General features: G+C 33.4%; 1 protein-coding gene and 1 long non-coding RNA gene across 10 annotated transcripts in view; one reads left to right on the top strand and one right to left on the bottom strand.

The window, feature by feature from the left end:
* The window catches only part of LOC138915205 (uncharacterized), a 35259-nt gene extending 31806 nt beyond the window's left edge, over positions 1 to 3453 (top strand). The window contains exon 3 of the long non-coding RNA XR_011420807.1: positions 1428 to 3453. This is a non-coding gene — a long non-coding RNA (uncharacterized lncRNA). The remainder of the gene's footprint in view (positions 1 to 1427) is intronic.
* Positions 1 to 17618, bottom strand: part of TAOK3 (TAO kinase 3) — a 169512-nt gene that overhangs the window by 62075 nt on the left and 89819 nt on the right. For 7 of the 9 annotated variants that reach the window (XM_001490500.7, XM_005612567.4, XM_070220085.1 and 4 more), the window contains 6 exons: positions 13788 to 13859; positions 13299 to 13400; positions 10223 to 10268; positions 9249 to 9345; positions 6448 to 6561; positions 5207 to 5298 (listed from right to left, as the gene is read on the bottom strand). In XM_001490500.7, the coding sequence (XP_001490550.1) occupies positions 5207 to 5298; positions 6448 to 6561; positions 9249 to 9345; positions 10223 to 10268; positions 13299 to 13400; positions 13788 to 13859 (523 nt within the window). Of the gene's footprint in view, positions 1 to 5206; positions 5299 to 6447; positions 6562 to 7042; positions 7166 to 9248; positions 9346 to 10222; positions 10269 to 13298; positions 13401 to 13787; positions 13860 to 17618 lie in introns of those variants that run through there. The other 2 variants (XM_070220090.1, XM_070220091.1) reach the window with 2 other exon arrangements.

Below are 17618 nucleotides of genomic sequence, written 5' to 3'. Positions count from 1 at the left end.
CCTCAAACACACAGAAAACTTAGAAAAATCATTGCTTAGGGTTATATATGCAGTAGTTTAATCTTTTTTTAATGTAAAAAAACCCTTTTCTTTCATATGTCCATTAACAAAATTAATGCCAAGAAGATAGAGATGTACAGTAAAACTGTCAAAAAGGTACTTGTATGGTTTATTACATTACCAATATAATAAATTTTGAATAATTGCTGAGAAGTTAAATATCCTTGGTAACAATTTTATTTTATGAATATTAACTGAGCATGTACTATGATCTGTCTCTGAATCTAAGACACTATTGATTATAAGATATACCACTATTTAAGACGCACCACTATTTTATGTATAACTCAGGAAAAAATCCTGCCAATCATAATTATAAAATGCTGTTGTCTGTAAAATACCTCTCAGTTTTAAAGAGATGTTAAGACGTAAACTAAAAATTGGGATGAAATATGATATACACCAGAGCTGAGTTGATAACAGCTAACATTTATTGAGCGTATACTATGTACCCATTATTATAATAAGCACTTTAAATCAATATTTTCATTTAATTCAGACAATGCTCAAAAGGTAGGGGATTTTATTATGCAAATTTCATAGAGAGTTAAAATAATTTGACCAAAGTCATACGACTAAGCAATGGCAGAGCTGGAATTAGAACTCTGGTTTATCTGACAACAGAGTCTATGCTCCTAAGTATAATTGGATACTGTCATCTATCATTTTAAAGGAATAGCTGTTGTAGAGGATACGACAACAATTTGGGAGATGGCTACTTTGTTCTTTAATTACTAAATCATTTTACAAAAGGCAATCGAAGTTAGGCTCATACAGAGAGCATGTTGTTATACATACCTTAATTCTTTCTTATACAAAGATAAAATTGGAAAGTAAGCACATACTAGGGCCTGTCTCAAGAGAGAAGTACTAAAGTATCTCCTGGGATCTGTACCTATTTCACCCAATGCCAACCACTGTTTGAAACTTCAGTCATCACGACATCTACATAGCACAAAAACTGATGTGAAGATGATCTTGAGTGAGCATGAAGGGGTAACGTTGTTTGCTTTATTTAAGAAATCTGGAAAAGGTAAAATCCATGTTCCATTTTAGAAAGATTTTGATAAGAAAAAAGCTTGTTAAAACAATGGGTGGGCGCTAATTAGCTGTAAAGTTCAACTCAGGTGGTACATCCTCTTAAAAGAGCTGTAGCTGAGGAGTTGCTGCTATGATTTCAGTATTCTAAGGAAAATTTTGGTTCCTTTTAGACTATAAATGACAAAAATAGAATAGTTCTACATAGGAATGCAGTTAGCTGTTAATTGAGCATTTGCTATGTGCCAGGCACTGTGTTAAACACTTTACATATGTTATCTTATTTAGGTCTGAAAATACTTATGGTATGTTTTGTTATTTTCACTTAGATGAGAAGACTGAGGCTGAGGGAAGTTAAGAAAACTGTCCAAAGTCTCATAGTCAGAATCAACATGCTACACAACTCCAGAAGGTGTCATTCACATCCTGGACTATGCGAATGCCTGCTGGTGTTATGTGCAGCCATACATGGTGGTCCTGCCAGCTAAGTGTTGGTAAAGCCAAGAATCAAATCTGAGGTGTCTAATTCTAAAACTTATTCTACACTGCTAACTCTATGCTATGCAGGGAGTAGTTTCTTTCGTTTTTTTAATGATGGGAATGGACATTTATTTCTAGTTTTAAAAAAGTTAAATTATTTGATATTTCAAATGTGTAAAAATTTGCAGAATATTGTAACAGACACCTACCATTTAGGTTTATCATTATTTTGGCATATTTATTTCAGATCTTTTTTATTCTAAAAAATAAGAAAGCAGATAGAATTTTATTTCTCTTCTTCGCTTCAGAGAGTTTTCTATTCTGAAATTCTATCTTTCACATCTATGTTATGTTTTATTAGTTTACATATGCTCATAAATATATAAAAGTATTTATGAAAACTTCACAATTGGCATCATAGTGTACCTATACTTTTGCAACTTTCTTTGTTTATTAAATATCTAATGTTATGATTTTTGAGATTTATCCACATTCACACAGGTAGATCCAGTTCATTCTTAACTGTGATATAGTATTCCATAATTAACTTATCCATTCTTCTTTGGATAAGAATTTGTTTCCACCTTTGCTGGCTTCTACAAACAAGGCTACATCCTTGTACACATTTTCCAGTGTACATACATCAGGATTTCTCTAAGGTATACACTTAGAAGTGAAATGGTGGGTCTCTGAGACTGCTCCTCATCAACTTTACTAGATGTTGCCAATTTGAAACCCAAACTGGTTATACCAATTTACATTCCTACCAATAGTGTATAAGAGTTCCTGTTTCCTGCTTGATCATATTCTTTGTCCATTTTTCTACAGGCCGTTTGTCTTTTGTCTTTTTGATAAAGAAATCATAATAGTCCTTTATAAATTCTAGACCAATACTCTGTTGTTTAGATTATGTTTCAACTACTTTCTATTAGTCTATGGTTTGTCTTTTAATTTTTGTGTTTTACATAGCATTATATTTTAAAGTTATAAAAATTATCATATTTGTTATTATGTTTTTTTAATATTGTTTAGAAAAATTCTTCCCTATACCCTATACCCATAAAGGTATACTTGTAGAATAATAATAACAATAATTATACTTACATAGTGCTTATTACGTGCCTCGTCATGTTTTAAGAACTTTATATGTATTAATTCTTTAATCTTCATAATAATAGCCCCTACTTCATGGGATTGTTATTTCTATTTTACACATGAGGAAACTGAGGCATAATTGGGCTTCTCCTAAAAGTTTTAAATTTTACTTTTGGGTACTTAACCAATTCGGAATTTATTTTTATGTATGGCATAACTAGGAATCTAATTTTAGTTTCTATCATAAAATTACCAAATTGTCTCATGTTATTTATCAAACTGGCCATCCTCTCCCCATTGATCTGTACTGTCTTTTCTGTCTTATACCAAAATATAACTTATACATGAGTCTGTTTCTAGGTTTTCTAGTCTGTTCTATTGGATATTAGTCTTTCCCTGCACCAATACCATATTGATTTAATTAATATGGTATGGAATTATGTAGAGTGATTCTTCTGGTCAAATTCTATTTCTTCAAAATTGTCTTGATTAGTTTTGGCCTTATGAATTTTAGGACTAACTTGTCAAGTTCTACACAGCATTACTGAAGTTCATCATAAGTCCTTTAAAAGTACACAAATATTTCTGTTGAGTGCCCCCTCAAAAAGTGTGAATAAATTAGATGAATTTCCTTTGCAGTGAAAGAATAACATAATAGTAGAACCTAAAAAAACACTATTACACCAATATCCATTAATATAGGACCAGTCAAATAAATTATGGTACATCTACATAATGGAATAACATGATGCAAAAGTAAAAAAAAATGGAAAAGAAAAAGATGTCTGAGTCACTAATATAAAACAGATCTCCAAGATGTTGTTAAATGAAAAATCAAAGTACAGAACAACTTGTATATGTTAACTTGTGTGTGAAAAGGAGTACAATAAGTGTATATTCATGTTTGTATATTTGTAAAGAAACTCTGGAAGGATATAGAAGAAATTCCTAAAGTGGTCCCCTGTGTGTGTTGGCAGGGGTGGGGAAGGAACCTCGTGAACAGGGCCAAGGAGGGAAGAAGTCCTTTCACCGCATGGCTTTTTATATTTTTTTGATTTAGAAACCAGTGAATGTTACTTATTTTTAAAAATTAAGTATATATCCTAAGTTTCCTCCCTGTTTTTTTTTTTTCATTAATATCTCTTTAATGTGAAAAAAAAAAAAGACTAATTATGTAACTTTATCATATATTTCTTCTTTGGAAGGGGCCAAGGAAGCAATTGGAAATGCAATACAAGTCGTCTTGTAGGCCAAGTACCCCAAGTCGTCTTTATAGGCCAAACATTTTACAGAAAGAGAAAACTATAGTCTAAGAATCAGACTGGGACTCAGAAATTCTTACAGGATCAATTTGGATACCAGGATAGAAGAAATTAAACAAAAAAATTAAAATCTAAATTTAAAAAATTAGACAAAGAAAAACTGATTTTTAAAAAATTAAACATATTTAGGGACTGGCCTGGGGGCGCAGCGGTTAAGTTCTCATGTTCCGCTTCTTGGCGGCCTGGGGTTCACCGGTTTGGATCCCGGGTGTGTACATGGCACTGTTTGGCAAAAGCCATGCTATGGTAGGTGTCCCACATATAAAGTAGAGAAAGATGGGCATGGATGTTAGCTCAGGGCCAGTCTTCCTCAGCAAAAAGAGGAGGATTGGCAGTAGTTAGCTCAGGGTTAATCTTCCTCAAAAAAAAAAAAAAATTAAACATATTTACATACATTTGAAATAAAAAAATCTAGATAAAGGCAGTGTTGTACTGGAGGCAGCTCACACTGGCTTTGAAAGGTCAACTGTGCATAACTTTCTCCAATTCCATATTTAGTGAATCAAACTGATAGCCTGAAATTGGCTACGGTGGGAATATTTACACCATGGAAATTGGCAAATGCTACAAATTATGGCTTTTTATGTCCCCTCCTCAAGAGAGTCTTTGATTAGATTTACCAGTATACTGCTGGATAAAGGTAACTTTAAGATATCTTAAAGTTCAAAATATACAACCAGAGAATTGAGATTCTGTGGTGTGTTAGACAATTTTAAATAACTGCAACAATATTTGGGGAACAACTTGAAAGCTGGGAGTACCTTCTAATATGACGTTTTCACCAGAGTTGCTCCCTATATGGGTCAAATACAGTTTTTAGAGGCAGATCTTTGAAAAGTCTACTACTACTTTTTTCCTTATACAAGTTGGAATGTAAATTAAGTAATGGATACAACCATGAAGGAAGGACATATATTATCACTCATGGTATGGAGAATGGATGTTTTTCAAATGTTAATACTTACTATTGTGTATTCCCACATTCATTAACTGCTCAAACTCTTTTACTTAAATTAATAACATAAAAATGTAGCAGAGAGAAAGCAGAGAGAATCTTCAGATGTTATACAAACGTATAGAAAAAATATAATAAATTCACATTGTCTGGCACACATACAGCAGTAACTGATTAAAGAATAGCTGGACAAATGAATTAACAATCATAATAAAGAGTGATTCTCAAAAGTATAAGGAAAACAACTCTTACTCACCCAGTTCAATACAGGTGATCCCAAGTGACCAAATATCCACTTTCCCATCATACTGTCCTTCGTCCATAGCTAAGATCACCTCTGGAGCCATCCTGCCAAACATGATGTGCAAAGTTCAAGTTGTAAATTAAAACCAAAATTCACCCAGTAAAGTGATTCAATGAAATAGCTGTTTTTGAGAGTATTCTAAAATTTTGTCTGATAAAGATATTATTTCCTTGCACAAATCCTTTGGGAAAACACTATTCAAAATACAAACAATATACTCAGTGATTTACATGAAACAATGCAATATTTTCAATAAATCCTAGTTCCACCATTTACTCTCAGTTTTCTGTGTATCAGTTTCTTCATCTATAATATGGAAAGAATTCTACTAGCTACCTCAGAGAGACTTGTAAAGGGATTAATATGTATGAAACAAATAAATTACTTTAAACAAATGAAAATACTTTATGGAACTATATAAAGCAGTATAATCAGATACTTAAAATATAATACAACTTAAAAAACAAACAAACAGGCTATGGTAATGCATATTATTTTACTTGTTTGTTGATAATGGATTTTCATTAGGAGGGCAGGGGGCCTATAAGTTTAATGTGTTCTCTATTAGTGTGTATAACTAGTTGCTTAGTAAATGCTATTTGACGATGATGGAAAAAAATTCAGATAGTAGCTCATCTTTTTAGTAGGTAAGTAATTTTCCAAGGATATAAGTCATTCTCCAAGATACAATGAAATTCCAATGTATCTATGAAAGAAAGGAAAGGAATCTTAAATAGAATGGCTGAAACTTTAAGTCAGAATGACAAGCTTGGTAAAGTATCAGAGAACTCAACAAAAACAAGAACTTGGATTACTTTCATTGAAAGGTAATATTTATTCTCATTGGCTAGTCAGAGAAGTTAAAGAAACTACCTTGTCCCTTGCCTAGAGACTCCGCCTCAAGAGAAAAGTTCAAAAGAAACTTCAAATGAAATCTAAAACCTGAGCCTGGTCAGTGAATTGATAATCCTGCTCAGTTTACACACAGTGACATCAACCTTATTTGAACAATCTAGTCATTGGAAATTTCTTTTTTGCTAGTAAGTTTTCTATCCTTCTTTAATGAAGCCTCATTTGAGGCATATGGTGAGACACTGTCAAATAAACAAAACCAAACCAAACCAGTGCTATGAGTCCATCTTGTTTGTGAATGCATATTTTAAAACTATGTCATGTTTTCTAATTCTACCTACCAGTAAGGTGTGCCCACGAAGGAGTTAGCAGGAGAAGCCATTGAAGCAGATCCAAAATCAGCTAGTTTCACCTGACCTGGCTCTGTTAGAAGAATATTTCCTGCTTTAATATCCCTATAGGAAAATATAGGAGGGTTAGAAAATTACTTTTCAATTTTGATTATGGAATAGGTCAGAGCATGCAATTAATAAGACCAAAAGTTTATTAAAAAAAAAAAAAACACCTTGCTCAGATAGCCAGAAGGGGATTTAGTAATTACTCTATGTTGTAAGGGGGCCCAGATTCCTGGGTGTACTTACAGGTGGGTCATAGTAATTACTAAAAGGTAGAGCTTTCTTCAGAAAGAGGTAATGCAATGAGAAAAAAGGCAGACAAAGCAGACAAGGAAAGCTATTCAGTTGCTACACTTACAAAAGCATATTCTTAGACACTAAATCCAGTTACCAACAGTATTCCTTGTGCTGGGAAAATTGGCACCATTTGTAAATGCCCTTTTTTTTTCTTTTCCAAATTACACAACATTTTTGGAGTCTAAACAAACCTTCAATGACTCTGTATTGACTACCTACCAATAAACCTCAACTACACACATACCTTTTCTTTCTTGCCTGTGACCCTTTCTCTCTGTCTTTAATTGTAACTGCAACTCTAAGGCATTTGAGGGTACATGTTATATAGAAGGTGTTATTTTAAAAATAACACTGTACAGTAAAAAGAAGACCCTGAAAGATCAAAACAAACAAGGATTAGGGGTTAGGAAATTGCATTTCTATTGTATTTCTACAAAGAATTGCAAGTGGTTACTATTAAAGCTATTAGATATTTTATGCAGCAAAAAGTTTTAAAAATTAATTTAAAAGAATTCATTCTTCAGTATGATAATTAAGAATGAGAAGGTGTGGATGTACTCCTTATTCTCTTTAAAAAAAAAAAAAAGGAATGAAGTGCAATGAGTACTAGGAACCAAGAATTGTAGGTTGATGGGCAGTAGAAAGACAAAGCAGAGAGAATGAGGAAAACTTAAGTTGAAAATGATAAGGTTCAAATGATTTAAAACGTTTCCAAAAATCTTCCCTTGAAAATTCAGTTTCTTTCCTCATGACGACATTAGGTATTGGCAGAGAGAACTAAAAAAAGCATTATTTATTTCTCTTACAACAGAAAAATATCTTTTCTCTATTATCTTCAATTAGAACACTGACTTGCCTTTTATATCAAAATAATAAAAATCTGAGACATGGTATTTAATATTAAATACAGAGCATTCTTTAAATTTTTTTTTATCTTTTCAACTTCTTTTACATATTAAAGAAGTTAAAATATAATACAGAATAAAATATTAATGTGTAGATTGAGGTAAGAAAGGCACAAAAAACTGAACTGTGGCTTTAAACAGGAGCAGGCAAAATCATCATAAACAAGTTGGTGTTTAGTAATGATAGCTTGGTATCAAATATTTTTTAAAGTGTCAAATCCATAGGCATTATGGTTAAATTTATTTCTTTGATATGTATCAGACGTGGTTAGGTTCGTTCCTAGTCCTTATAAATAAGCCTAATTCATGGCAGGAATTTCAGTCTGCCTATCTTGAGGAAGTCCTGCTTATATAGTACCAGTAACTGGTGATGGCTACCCTAGCGTGAATAAAAAGAAGCAAAAGAGGAACCTATGACCTAATAGTTTCATTTCTTCCTAGTAAATGTCAAAGTGCTTTCTTTTGTTTTAGAGCCATCTCAGATCCTTTATACCCCCCTCATATTCCACTACTTCTACCACCATTCATTAAAGTAACTGTACTAGAAGTTCTTTACTGAGAAAAGGAAAGATTGCTAACAACATCTTTGTTTAGGAGAAGTTAGGTGGAAAGTAGGCTGGAGCGAGAAGAGAGGCTGTGGTAGAAAAAAATATAAGGTAGAGGAAAGGCTTGAATTAGAAGTTAGGAAATTTGAGTTTCAACTTTTAGTATATAAATGCTGTGAAACTATGGGCAAGTTATTTAAATCTTTGAGTCCCAGTTTCTTTATCTGCCAAAATAAAGACAATTAATACCTTCCTAAATATCTATATGGACTACAGAAATGTAAAATATTGGGGCCGGTCCCATGGCCAAGTGGTTAAGTTAGCGCACTCCGCTGCGGCGGCCCAGGGTTTCACCGGTTTGAATCCGGGGCGTGGACATGGCACTGCTCGTCAGGCCACGTTGAGGCGGCGTCCCACATGCCACAGCTAGAAGGACCTGCAACTAAGATATACAACTATGTACCGGGGCGGGATTTGGGGAGATAAAGCAGAAAAAAAAAAGGATTGGCAACAGTTGTTAGCTCAGGTGCCAATCTTTAAAAAAAAAAAAAAAAAATTAAAAAAAGAGAATTGTAAAATATTTTAAAGTGATAAAACAGCATATATTTATATAAGATTGACTTGCTATTTGCAATAGGAAAGGAGGAAGAAACTCAGCTAGGAAATAAATATATGCAAAGAAGGCTAATTTTCTCTTCTTCTTGATACAGTATCAAAAGGCTGCAAGGCCCTTCTTTAAATTTCCCTGCAACACTCTGCCTGGAGAATAGTTACCTACAGAACAGACATGATGTAAGTCTTTGTGGATATACTGGGGAGACCAAGAGATAGGAAGTAAATTCCAGCAACTTTACTCCTTTCATCCAGAAGCAGCAGCAATCTATTTGTGTCCCATAAAACCTTAGGCACCCTAAAAACTGGAGCATGCACTAATTCTCAAGCTTCCTTGAATAGACAGTTCTGTAACTGAAATGAAAATGTAACTGGTCTCTAATCTTACCTATGAATCAATGCATGAGAATGCAGGTAGGCTAGCCCCTGCAAGGCACCATGAGTAATGGCAGCGATCTCTACTTCCTGAAGTGGTTTCTTATGAACTGAGGAAGGAAAAAAAATCCCGGAGTAGATGATCAGTTTTATTCCTCTATTTATTATCCTATACAGCTATAACAGACTGAATTACATACTTTCTCACACGACTATTTGGGAACACATTCATCTAAATACACAGGATACATATTTTCTATATGACAGCCATAAATAATCAGACAACAGAAAACTCAAGGATAAAAACAAACAAACCCCTCAAAACAAAACAAAGCCTTATATTCATCGTAATGAATTGTTAATTTACTTGCCAGTTGTAAGTCAATTGGCTAGGCCCAAATTTACTAGTCTCTTCTGACATTTTAAACGCCTAGAGTGTTTTAGGTTGCATTATTCTCCTCTGCCACAAAGCCATCTATAATTACCCCCTCTAACTGCAGGTTTTCATTATTTGTGAAAGCAGCTAATAAGCAATTTCTATTCAGAGATGAAGGAAGATATAAGAAAGTTTTTTTTAATGTAAATTTTCAACACAGTCTCTGGTTATAACAGTATCTACAGAGGAGAACTGGGTCAGTCAAGATATTTGAAAGGGTTAAATATCAATATAATTTGATACCATCTACCTCTCTTCCATATATACACATGAATTTGATGTTTTTGGCTAAACATACTACCTCATATTAGCTAAACATCTTAGTGTACTCGTCCAGGATGGGCCACGAACTAAACTGCAGGGAGGCTGCTAAGCATTACTCAGATACTTTCAGTGACACTGCAGAGATAAATTTCACACAGCTCCTCCACACTACGCTTGAGTCTACGTTATAATCCATTTAGTTTGCCCTCACTGCACTTTACTATAGGAGTAGATAACATTCTGGTCAAGGTAAAGCAGAAAGGAGGGGATAGTGCTTTTATTCTTACCTTCTAACAAATCAGAGGCTGAGCCTAAGCAATACTCCATCACCAACTGTAATAAATTATAATAATAACCAGAACAATGAAGGTTAATAAGAAGCTGCTGAAACCAACCAAGCAACCAAGGAACTAAGAAAACTAGAAGAATAAATATTCTGACCTACCTGAACCCGCATTAAATTTTGGTCATCTGGCACTAATTGATTTTTATAATTCTTCTCATCTGTTTTTGTCATCTCCTACTTGGAATTGGTCTAAGACTATAAGAGGACCGGATATGGAAATATTCACTGTAAATGGTCAAGCTGAGACTGCCAGTTTATTTATTTACTAATTTCCACACCATCCTGTTTCAAAAGGATCTGAGGTGACTAGGTTGCACTATAATTTAAATTTTATAAATTGGAAAGTGGCAACCAAATATATAAACCAGTAAAATCTATACTGGGAAATACTAGTTAAATAAAATAAATAAGTAGTAAATTCCTTATTTTCATATTTTAAAAAGTTCTATACAAGAAAATATTGTTTAGAACTCAATCTAGAGCCAGCCCTGCTGGCCAAGTGGTTAAACTTCAGCATGCTCGGCTTTGGCAGCCCAGTTTCTGTTCCCGGGCGTGGAACCACACCATTTGTCTGTCAGTAGCCATGCTGTGGCAACAGCTCACATAGGAGAACTAGAAGGACTTACAACTAGAATATACAACTATGGACTGGGGCTTTGGGGAGGAAAAAAAAGAGAGAGGAAGACTGGCAACAGATGTTAGCTTAGGGCCAATCTTTCCCAGCAAAAAAAACCAACTCAATCTAAAGATGTAGCCTGCTATACATCCTTACATTAGCTTGAATCCCTGAGAGATATGGGATATTTAAATTTATATCTAAAAATATTTCTAGAATATTATTAAAATACTACTTGTATCTATTGGGTTTGCAATCTTGGGAGGCTTTTTAAAAGCAAAAATGAGAAAACTCTTTCTTTACTCTCATCTTAGACTTTTTAGGTATCCTAGGCTACTGATTTACCAAGGTCAGAACTATGAGTGCTCACTGACCAATTTCCAAACACACACACACACAAACAAGCAAACATACTCCTGCAAATTATTATTCTGTTATTTGAAAAAACACTATATACTTGTTATAAAGTAGAAATTTCCTACAATCACCTAGACATAACCAATATTAATACATTGGTTCCTTTCATTTACAAAATTAATGTGAGACCACAAAATTAAATATATGAATATATAAAAATTATTCTATTACTGGAATAATTTAAAACAATATGAGAAGCTTCAAAGTTTAAGATCAGAAACTATTATAGTTTTCTGCTTGACATTAAAAGTAGATTCACGAACATTAATTTTATTTCTTATTGTGAAATGAAAGATTCCACATAAATGATTACTATAATGAACATTAGTCTTTCACGTGCACTGTTTTTTTCAGCTTTATTGAGGTATAATTGACAAATACACACTTTTTTTGAGGAAGATCAGCCCTGAGGTAACATCCATCACCAATCCTCCTCTTTTTGCTGAGGAAGATTGGCCCTGAGCTAACATCTGTGCCAGTCTTCCTCTGCTTAATATGTGGGACGCCTGTCACAGTATGGCTTGATAAGCAGTGCCTAGGTCTGTGCCCAGGATCCGAACCAGTGAACCCTGGGCCAGTGAAGCAGAACGTGCAAACTTAGCTGCTCCACCACTGGGCCGGCCCCAATACTTTTTTTCTTTAACCAATTTTGATGGAAACATTTCTCTATTGTATCACATACTTTTCTAATTTCTTAAACTGAGTAACGGAATATATATATATATGCTTATATTTTTTAAATTACATATTAAACAACTCCATGCTCTGCTCACAAATATTCTTTCCACATTATTCCATAACACAAGGCAACTGAGCTGTGGCTGGTTGTTTGCTCCTGACATTAAACAGCTCTAGTTGCTCTGCTTTTAAATTTTCAGGTCCGCATTCTAGCTTCCCCCACTTCTTCCTTATGGTCAAATTAGTCTGTGGTTGTTTGTATGAATGTCTCCAGCAGCTCAGTTCCAGGGAGCTCCTTCTAATTAGCCTATCAAATCAGTTGTAGACAGAGATCAGGTGACCAAAGTTATTAGTACTCTATGTAATCTAAGAGTAAATAGGCTTCAAATAGGAGCTCAGAGGATTTTCTAAGACTTGAAACACATGAATTTAGCACTTGATTTTGTAACATTTATTCTCTCTGCTCGAAATCCCTTGACTCCTTCAAGACAGCTGAGATTGCGAGAGAACTGATTTCCAGATGAGATACTCCTCTGATTAATTTCTTCTGCTCAGAACAGAAGCAATGCCTCTAGATATCTTTTAAGAGTTGCCTGAACAGAAATGTTTATTTTTAAGTATACTGTTTGATAGTCTTTCTGGGAACAAAACTTCCATTCCCTAATCAGAGATCATGTACAGGAAAGGACTTGGTACATGGTAGGCACTCAATAAATGATAGTTAAATTGGACTTTAAGTTGGAGTGAGCAATCTGATAAAGGGCAAAGTATAACATTTTCATCTCCTAAATAGTGCCTAATGTGCCAACCTAATAACAGAAACACAATAATTTATAAAAATACTCAAGAAGATAGAGTGGAACAACAAACTGTTTTATTTAAATCATAGTGCTAGGCCCTGTTTGGTAAAACTTAGACGGTGTTGGTAATATCAAGCACAATTCTAAATTGTGAAGGAATTGGAGTGGGGAATGAGAAATGTCAACAATAAAAATTCTAGGATGAGAATAAAAGGCCCTGCCCTTTACTTTTACAAATAAATCATTATAGAATAGTGTTAACTTTTCACTGTCTCTTTGTTGAGCGCTTACAGAACGGAATTTTCCAATAGCTAGATAAATTTAATCTTATGAAATGTATACCATTTGGCATACTCTGAGGTATTAACAAATGTTAAATATTGATTAAAAAAAGTCAAATGAGACAGAAATAAGACTGATAATTTTACAACTCAAAGAGATAATAGAATAAAAAAAGAAAAAAATTTTAATAGAAAAAAATAAATAATAGAAGTCCTTTGACTTACCCAAGCAGTGTGCTCTTTCAAGTAACAACCTTTGTACTCAATGGTATTAGGATGCTTCAACTGTCGTAAAAATTTGACTTCCTTAAGAATATCTTGCCATTTCTATTGAAGTCAGAAAGAAAACGTTATTTTAAACTGAAAATAGTATTTTATTATCAAGTATACATATAAAATGTTCTTTTATTTTTTAAATGCACAAGCAAATGTTTAATAAATGAAGAAACTATTTAAATTTCTATTTCTTTAGTTTGAATACATGCAAATATAAATCTATCACCAAATATATTGTAATAAATTCACTATACTAACCCATGTTCTATTCCACAAAATAGTTGATTGAGCTAGAATATTAGGAACATTTATTGTATGCTTCACAAGAAGGAAGAAAAAGAATTGTGATAACGAAATGTTTAAGGAACTTTGTTTCTCCTGTCAATTTCATCCGAACTTGCTTATGTTAGTTCAGGTAGACAGCTGTCTTTAACTTACCTCATGTGTCTGCTTCCCACTATAGGACATTTTCTTAACTGCCACCACCTCATTGGTGTGAGCATTTGTGGCCTGTTTTAAGAGAGTAGAAAAAAATTAAAAAGAATGAATGATGTTTCAGTCAGTTTAACTTAAATATTCGACTAGAGAATTTAAACAACATTCTCACATTTCATTATCACAGTTTAAAGATATTCCAACTTTTGATAGGCTAGATGGACATTTCCACCTCACTTTAAGGTACAGCCTCTCTTTATCCCTTTCAATACACATGCAAAGATTGTGTACTATAACAAAGAATTAGGGTTTAACAAAATATATCCAATCAAACAAAAATGAGTCTTATTTCCAAAACATCTATTCTGGCTTCGCCATGTAGAATGTCCGTCAATGGAGAACCAGTTAAATAAACATGGTACAGTCATATAATGAAATAACTATGAAAAGAATGAGGTAATCTATATGTATATATAGTAATATAAAAAGATGTCAAAAATATCACGACAAAAAACAAGCTGTATGGTATGATCTTATTTCTGCAAAATAGTAATAATGTGAGTATATGTGTAAAAAAAATTATGAAAGAATTTATACCGGGATATATATCATGATAATCCCCGGAGCAGTACTGTCCAATAGAACTTTCCATGATGATAGAAATGTTCTATGTCTACATTGTACATGGCAGCACATGAAATGTGGCACATGTGACTGAGGAAATGGATTTTAAATTTCATTTAATTTTAATTAACATATTTAAATAGTGGCTACTGTATTGAACAGTGCAGCAGAAGGTAAGATTAATCTTAAGAGGAACTTTCACTTTCAAAGTTACACATACTTTATCAAAAGAATGTACTACATATGTACATACACACGTGTGTGTCTGGTCATCCACAAAGGCGGTCCTGTCTCATAATTATCCTGATGTATCTTCTCCATATCCAAAATATAACAGTTCATTTAAAGCACACATGAAAACCACAAATAACTCAAGTAATATTCTTTTCCTCCCAAGTACTTAAGAGATTCAAAACTAAATTTTCTAAAAATTTTCAGAAAAATAAAGATAAGACATTAAAAGATGATCTAATTTTGGTTTTCTTTTAATTACAGGGCTCTGCATCATATCCCTGATCTATGTAAGCTATTTTGGTTCCAGAATATTACTATTATTGTTAACCAATAAAGCTGTAGCAGTGGTTCTGAGGTAAAGGATTGGAATTCACTGACTGATAAAATCAGGTCACCAATTTTAGAGAAAAATGCATAATCATTTTCTCAAATCATCTAATTAAGGAAGCTCCTCAGATATAACAATGGTTTCTTTTTGATTAAAAAATTTAAATTCAAACTATTATAACTTACTGATGTAAAAACAGTTCAACTCCAGATTCTTACTGGATGCCAAAATGCAGAAAAAATGAACACACACTAAAAAAATTTTTTTTACAAGCACTTAGGTAAAAGTACCTATTATACAAACAAGGTATCCACTAGTTATAGTTTTCAAATCAGCAGGATTCTACAAAGGCATTTTTTAGATATTTTGTTCATTTAGAAGGTACAGACTGACTTGTTCAAAAGCAAAAATCACATTTTGCTGGCTTTTAAAATTTAACACTAAGACTGCTTATATGACAGCAACAAAGAAAAGTTGATGTAAATTCAGTATTACAATAAAGGTTAGAGAGACTATACCTGAAAGATGGATATTTGGGGCATGAATCTATGTATTGTGCAGCTTAAGGAGCCTGGGGAAGGTTTAGGAAATACTCAAACAATCAGGAATTTTAACTTGTAGTGGGGTTTTAAAAAAAAAAAATCCTTAACTTTTCTAAAAAGAAAAAAAAAGGCCCACACAAAAGGAATCAGATAGGATTATCTAATTGTTTATTAAGGTTATTTACAATCAATGCTTCTTTGGAACCAGAGACATGAAAAAAGAATTATCCTAAAATAAAAACATATTTCTTTACCTTCACAGAGTAATCATTACTTAGAACCTGATAAGTGTACTTGCTTATAGAACCTATCTACCGGGGCAGAGACGTGAAATTTGAAAAACATACTCATGTTGATTTTTCTATAGATGTGAGATTTTTAATGCAATTTTATACTGGTTAAAATTCAAACCTGAAACTGAAATTTAAAGAAAGGTCATTGTTTTAGTACAGACAAAGGAAACTCTCAATGAAGTCTCAGCTTTCCAGTGCTTCATACTGTATTATGAATGATTACAACCTCTAAACATTTCAAGTTTTATTCTTGAAACTTACATTCATACTTAACACTTTCAACAGTCTCAATGGTCTCAGTAACTTTAAGCAAGATCATTGATTCAAAAAATATTTATTGAGAACTTACTATGTGTTGAATATTTTCTTAACCATTTTCCAGCTACATTTACATTGTCAACATTTTGCTTAGTTTCTAGAGAAATATAAAAATTAAACATAAGTGCTTTTTTTTGCCCTATTTATTGAACCTCAGCTAAAAAAAAGGCAGTTATACCCAGAAGAGGAGAATGAAATTACTTACTGTAGGTAGATTATACATGACATGCTGAGTTCAACAAGGCAACAGTAGAAACCTAGAAACTTTATAGTTGTGTTTAAGTGAATAAAAAAATAAACATGCTCAGCCCTTTTTATTTTCCTTTAATACAGAGTTTCTTACTATCTCATTTGTTACTGCTGCTAATTTCTGAATTACTTATGTAAATCCAAACCACACAGATATTTCATCAAGTGAATAGTTTCAATTTTCTCTGAATATAATATATGCTCTCAGGTGATTGATTCTACAAGAACTGTGCCAGCTTACAATTCACTTTAAACCTATTTCCTGGCATCATTCCATGTAAACTACAAAGAGTCTAACAAAATTATAGTGTTTAGGTATAAAAATGTTGGTTGCTAGACTCTGGTCTTTATGGCTTGCTAGCATGACTATGACTCAAGAAAAGTACTAATTAGCAGTACCAAGTTCTCTGAGTTCTTCATAATTCACTCATCTCAGAAATACTTACTAGGTGTTCAAAATTTATCAGGTATCGGGCTAAGTGCTAGGGATAGATCTGTGAGTAAATGTGCTCAGTACCTGTCTCTCTTCTAGTAGCATAGACATAAGAAAAATAAAATCATAACAAACTAACGTAACATTGCAACTGTGACATGTGCTATGCAGAAGGGTATGTGTTACTTTGAGAACCAAAAATGGGGGAATGTAACTTAGGCAGGTCAGGCAAGGCTACCCTGAAGAAACGAGACTTCAACTGAGAGCTCAAGGATGAGCGTGAGTTAAGAAAACATTCCAGAGAGAAAGTTTGTGCAAAGATCCAATGATGGACGATCAAAGGAAAGATAGAATATTACAGCTAGAGCAATGAGGATAAGAGGGAATACAGTTCTGGCATCGATAGGGACCACATCATGGAAGACCTTGTAGGCAGGCTCCAGTAAGGATTTTAATCTTAGCCTAGGAACAGAGGAGAGACCCTGAAGGCTTCATAGTGAAAAGGTAATATGATCAAACTGACTTTTTATTTTCCCCAAGTTCACCGTGATGTGGACAATAGAGCAGAGAGAGATCAGTATGGGTGCACAGAGATCAGTGAGGAGCCTATTGCAGTTGGCTAAGTAAGAGAGGACAGTCTTCTTGGTTATAATGGTATGAATAATGGAGGAAGAATCTATTAGCAGTGAGGGAGGAGCAACACAGAAATATTACTGTGGCCAGTGAGAAAATCAATTTTTAACATACTACCTATGTGAACACTATAGATAAAAGGTTAAAGCTTTTTGTAAGTTTTTTAGTAAAGTGTCAGTT

The sequence above is a fragment of the Equus caballus genome, chromosome 8 (genome assembly GCF_041296265.1).
Source record: "Equus caballus isolate H_3958 breed thoroughbred chromosome 8, TB-T2T, whole genome shotgun sequence".
Taxonomy (NCBI): Eukaryota; Metazoa; Chordata; class Mammalia; order Perissodactyla; family Equidae; genus Equus; species Equus caballus.
This window is presented reverse-complemented; position numbering and strand designations above follow the sequence as displayed.